At 32.6% G+C, this 6,518-nt stretch overlaps 1 protein-coding gene across 1 annotated transcript; it reads right to left on the reverse strand.

The window, feature by feature from the left end:
• Positions 1 to 3,440: 3,440 nt before the first annotated feature.
• Positions 3,441 to 4,222, reverse strand: LOC110710266 (heavy metal-associated isoprenylated plant protein 19-like). The gene is made up of 3 exons (XM_021888537.1): positions 4,190 to 4,222; positions 3,855 to 3,936; positions 3,441 to 3,757 (listed from the first exon to the last, which is right to left on the reverse strand). The coding sequence occupies exons 1-3, from the start codon at positions 4,220 to 4,222 to the stop codon at positions 3,441 to 3,443; spliced, it is 432 nt and encodes a 143-aa protein (XP_021744229.1).
• Positions 4,223 to 6,518: the final 2,296 nt, after the last annotated feature.

A 6,518-nucleotide genomic window follows, 5' to 3' on the forward strand; every position in this document is an offset into this window, starting at 1 on the left:
TTTTTGGTTAGTGGGATGAGACTTTATGTTGGATTCCGGGAGTTAATTTAACTTTCTGTCGTATATAATCACGTGCATGTCACATGCAATTTTGATGTAACAACTATTATTGTTGAATCTAGAAATGTGAGGCATATTAGTGTGAATTGACATATTGATAACTAATTATAAGTGTCTCTGAATTAATTATATAAGAAACTTTTCCATGCATGCATGTAGGGATGTCAGTGGGGCGGGTCAAATAGGAGACCCGCTTCATCCCCGCCCCAACGGATCTTGGTTTGGCGGGTGGTGGGGCGGGGATGGGGATAAAAACCATACCCGCCATGGGTGATGGGGCAGGGGTGGATTTTAGGTTGTACCCGCCCCATCCCCGCCCCGCCCCGCTCGCCCCGCTTCGTACCCACCCCATCCCCACCTACCCCACTTCGTACCCGCCCCATCCCCACATCCATATATTTTTTAAAACAAAATTATATACTTTTATACTATTTTACAAAAAAAAATTATTTAAAATAATATAGTAAATATAATATTTTGTATTACACTTATATTATAAACAAAAAAAATGTGTAATATTAACAATAATTTTTTTATTTTTGCAATCTTTATTAATTTTGAAGGATTGTGTATTTGGGAGGCGGGGATTAGGCGGGTCTTAGGTGGGGACTAGGTGGGGGTGGATATCCAAGTGGGGGTTGGGGTGGGGATTGTTTTAGAATTGTACCCGTCGGGGCGAGGATGGGGATGAATTTTAGACCCGCCGCGGGGATGGGGATGGGAAAGCCAACATCCGCCCTACCCCGCCCCATTGACATCCCTACATGCATGAGATTTAAGCTATTATCAACTATCAAGCAAAAATAATAGCTAAATAAAAATGTAAATGGTTGACAAAATTGTCAGATTTTTGAAGATCAAACATTATTATGGTCGACAGCCTACCCTAAATTCATACAAAGACCTATCATGTGGAACTATTTCAAAGTGTAATTGGTGTAATATATATAATGCTTCTCTTAAGAAAGCTGATCATGCATAACTTTGTAAAACATTTTAGTCCACCCTTTGAAATAATATATCTCTTCACTACTTATTGAAAATATAATCTAGATTTTTTTTCCACTCGACAATATCAATCCCATGATATATCTGAAGGATTTATGTCTTCATCGAGTGCAATTACTAAATATATAATAGATCAAATTATGGAGACAATTAAGTTCGTTCTTTTGGGTCGTCGTTATATCATAGCTAGAGGTACTAACGATCTTTGGGCTAGTAAAATAGGCCAAAGCCCAATTGAACGGATCCTATAAGGTCACACAAAGGGTCTAGATTTAAGCATAAGAGGAAGAGGCCCATGATGGGCCTCATCCCCTAGGTGGTCGGCCATGTGGGTAGGTTTAGAGGGTTTGGGCTTTGCTTCCTAGTCTAATTATAATAAGATTATAAATAGACTAGGTGCCTAGGGTTGAATATAACATTGATTATCAATAAATCAAACCCTAATTAGCAAACACAGGCCAAGCTTCTCTCAAACTCCCACTCTCTCACGGCTCTCTCGGTCTTTCCCCTCCTCGGCGCCGGTGGTTGTGCACGGTGGTGGTGGCCGGTTGTCCATAAAAGGTGGTGATCGTGGTTTTCCCCTTCGCTCGACCAATCTAGTATTGGTGGACTACTTGATCGAATCCCGTTGACTAAGTAGAGGAGTCACGCTTGGGGATCTATTCTCTCCCTGATTTGTCAATCAATTTGCTACGTGGAAATCACGCTTCAAAGGTATAATTATGTGATTCTTGTGTGTTATGCATGCGATCTTGTTTTAGGTGCGTATGAATATGATTCATGAAATTTCGCTTAGAGTACCTATATCCCTACAATATCTTGTCTGCATTTGGTCACCAATGATTGCACAAAACATATTATTTTTGTACTTTTGTGTTTATTAATAATAAAAATAATACATTAATTTGGAATAATGAATAATTTCAATCATTCAAACAAGATCTGTCTAAGCAATCTAGGAATTGAAAAACAAAATGTGTACCACTACCTATTGTGTTATACGAGTACATCATATATACAACAGAATACGTAGGTAAAGTAGTCAAAAACATTGAAAAATAGCATAAGTAAGAAGAGAAGGCTATCCCCAGCTAAGCATGGCCAGAAGAAGACTAACTTTGAAACTCTATTGTCAACTGCCAAAAAAAAAAAGAAAGAAATAAAAATCAAGCCCTTGTCAAGCATACATAGCCAAAAGAGATTCATGCACTTATTTCTACCTTTTGTGTCATGTTTAATGATTGTTCAATTGGATGCCATATAGCTCAAATATTAAAGGGGTAGAAGCAACATTGGCTTCAGTTATTACTTATTAGGCATTTATGATCTATCACGATCAACTCATTATATTAGGAAGAAACATTGTGAAAACGAAGGGGAATAATAACTACCCATACGTAATATAAATTTATTGATAAACCATGTCTATATTTCATCAACGCAACCTACAAACAAAAGTAAACCATTAATTAAGTTATCATTTTTTTTATTTAATATCAAATTAGGTTTTCTTATTTAAAGCTTAATCATTATGTCCATGATAATCATCAAAAGACTAAAAATAAAACAAATGAGTTTAGATTGAAAAACGCATTTAGATAACTGAGAAATTCTTATGCTTAAAATTTATAAAGAGAGAAGTTAGCCTCTTGAATGCTGATCAATTTTTTCCTTTTTGCTTAAAATTCAACACAGCAATATTATCTTACTACTACATTTATCTTCTATCCAACTCTGTATATCATTCTTTCCCTAGTCTTCCTTAGTTCCATGATCTTACTTTAATTTATAATATAGTGTATGTGTCCCTTCCCCCCTCTCCCTGCCAAACAAAATTAGTGGGGTAAGGGAGAATTGCATATATGCAACACTACCACCCTTGCAATAACATAGAGCAAGGCCATATGCTTATTCACAATATATAAGAAGAAAAACCTACTTATTGGCAATATAATTACTTTAGGTTTAGATTTGCTCTTAATTGATTTCTCTTTCCATATTGTTTTTATTTGTTTACTCTCCCTTACCTCGTCACAACACTATATAATCATATGTATTATATTATAACCAAAAAATCTACTTTATTATAAACTAAAGAATATGAAAGATGCAATGAATATTTTTCTATCGTATATTATAATTATGTTGTTACATATATATACTTACATGCTGCAAGAAATGTCAATTTAAGAAAATCGTGTAATAAGGATATATATAGATAAAATTTAAAAAGAGAGACATGTCTAATATAAAGGATAAATGGAGAGAGACATCGTATGTAAATAAGGAAACAATAGAAAAGGATGAAATGGAAAAGAGAACCACATAAGAGGAAGAAGTTGTAATATTTATGATATGGATGAATGATCAAATTACATTATCGCACAAGAGTTGGCATTTTCATCGCTAAAAATTGTAAAAATTGGGTTGTCATTCCCATAATAATTTCCATCATACCACATCGAAAATTTATCTAAACTAAATTTGTAATCTAAGTTGTCTTCACCCAATCTCGTTTCTCCTTCACTTAAGATTCCTCTCTTACCTTTATTATCAATGCCTTCATATTCAATAACATGCACTTTTTTCCCAATCTTTTTCTTCAATTTCTTTAAAACCTTCTCAGGACAAAAACGCCCTATAATTATCACTTTATTTCTTGTCATATCAGTAATAAACTTTTCAACTCCTGCATTATTGATATATAGACATTGTTTAATTTAAAATATTATTTAGCATTAGATAGGTTCAATCTTACATCAATAAAATTAAAGAAAAATAAATACCTTTTATTTTAGAAACAACATTAGCTACCTTTTTCTCACATGCATTGCAATGCATGGATATATTGAAATGTACTTCAACCACCTAGAATAAACATAATAAAGGCAAATTAAGATTAATAATGATAAATCAACCAAATCAATAACAATATAACATAAATTAATGTATTTTCCTATTATATATGTTCTTCTTTTGATATATATTCAAATTATTGATTATGATGTAATAAAAAAGATTTTTGATATCATAAAGCAAACAATAAGGAATCGAAATGAGGAATAGAAGGTAGAGAAAAAGGATTGAGAAAAAGAATAAAGGCCAAGCTTACATCTCTTACTTGATGATCCCGTCCTTGTTTGTGTTTACCCATTAGATTGTTGGTTAGAAAAAAAAAAATAATGATATAAAATTATGTGAAATAATGTAGGAGTTAGTTAGAGATAACTATTTCTCTTGTCCGAGATCTTATCAAAATATACTATTGATGGTACATTGATATTGCATATCAAAACTATTGTTTATAAACTTTTTTACAATTTTAAAAATTATGACTTTACAAAATGAGTAAGTTTATTCTTTGAATAAAAATGTTATATGCATGTATCATGTTTAATGTTATAGATTTGACCCCTTAAAATAGAAGATTTTCATGAATCATCATCTAGTGTAAAATATTGACCAAGATTGAACATTAGATGAGAATTGAAAATTTTATTCAATTTTTATATTTTGACTTCTAAACAAAACATTACGCATTAATGTTGTTTTAATTTTTTTTAAGGAATATTCAATTCGATTATGAAACTACTTATATATATTTTAAATAGTATATAAAATCAATAAATCCATTAAGAAAAAGTCATACGACATCTACAAAATATATTCAAATTTAACATAAATATAACATTTTGGATTAAATAAAGAAATCCTTCATATAGACTATGACCGTCGAGCAAATCTTGCACTATAGAACATTTTTCGCTTAAATCACTGGAATATACATCCTTTTTGGAAAACAATCTAAGATTTGTTGTAGCTGTGAGGATTATTTTCATCTAGGAATGACAACGGATGGAACTCGAGTCGGACTGTGTAGGGTCCAAATCCGATCCGTTTACTAAACGGACCTAAAATTTTAACCCGACTTCGGATCTGACTCCGCTTATACTAAACCTGAATTTGAATCCGATGGACTCGACCTCCTCCGACTCCGAATCCATGTCCGTTTTGCAAACATAATTTTCTTCCTTTTCTTAGATTAAAAATAAAAGCAGAAAGAAGACAAATAGAGGGGGTTGATGAAGTATAGAGTTTGTACACAGAAAAATAATGATGATTATCACTTGAACAACTATAAGAAAATCAAATAAATTTCATTTCTACACAAACTTAAATTAATTGATAAGGAGAGATTGTTCACAAGTTGTTATTTTAGTTTAGATCTCCATTATTGATTGATAATTGGTAAAATATAGTGATTATTGGAGAAGTATGAACAGAGAATGAGGAGAGAGAAAGGAGAGGAGGGAGAAAGGAGAGAGAAAATTGAGGCCTTGAGGGGCATTGAGTGAGAAAAGCGGCGGAGGAGTAAAAAAAAAGTAGGGTAAAATAAAATTATACCATGTAAAACTCGCGGGTCAGACTCGGTCGGATTCTATGCAAGGTCCGAGTCCGAGGATTCGGAGTTTTTTTTATCGGATTCGAACTCGGATTTTATTTTTTCGGACTTGGACCTATCAGAGTTTTTTCCTCGGACACGGATCGAACTCGAATTAAATTGTCATCCCTATGTTCATCTGATTATATTAAAAAAGAATTGATAAAATTAGTGGTCCCGCATAATTCTTCACCAATGAAACACGTTCATGGCAATCCATTAAAGCAAAAGAAGTACATTTTCCCTCAAAAGAAGAGACGAAAAACCCTGTCTTTTAAAGGAGAAAAAAATCCTCCTAAAAGAGAAAAAAAAAAAACCTTATTTTTCGCGAGAGAAAGTTCCTCCTATAAGGGAAAAAGTTATTATAAACCTAAAAAACAAACAACGGTATAGAGAAAAGCACGTAATAAATAAAGAATGAAGCTTTCCACCAGTAAATCGATGGAAGCCCATCTACAATTCAACAATGGAGGCTAGGGTTTTAAAGAGAGGAGAAGGGAGGAGGAGGCTAGAGTTTTAGAGAGTGGAGAGAGATTTGTTAAGCAAGTGCTTAAGTGGAACATTTATTATGTTTGGGTGATATTATTAAAAAATAAAATAAAATAGGCATATTAATCCCTTTTATCCATCACCTCATCTAACAATGATATTTTTTATTTAGGGTAAGTTTATCCCAAGCTAAGTCTCAAGAAGAGTCTTGAGCAAGACTCTAGCTATATTCTATACAAAGACTACATGTAGTCTCGAGAAGAGTCTTGAGCAAGACTCTAGCATTAATCTATACAAAAGGACAAAAACAATTGATACGTGCATATTTATCCATATTTTTATTCCCTAATTTTATATTTATAGTCGTCTTTAATTTATTATATCGAGTTATTGTCTATGTTACGATTTTATGAGTTATATTTAGCAACAATATATTTTTTTTTATTGACAATTGAACTTAATTACGTAATACATTTTATGTTATTAAGTGACTATGGACTATAATTGGAGCAAGTTATTT

Source organism: Chenopodium quinoa, unplaced genomic scaffold, assembly GCF_001683475.1.
Source record: "Chenopodium quinoa cultivar QQ74 unplaced genomic scaffold, ASM168347v1, whole genome shotgun sequence".
Taxonomy (NCBI): Eukaryota; Viridiplantae; Streptophyta; class Magnoliopsida; order Caryophyllales; family Amaranthaceae; genus Chenopodium; species Chenopodium quinoa.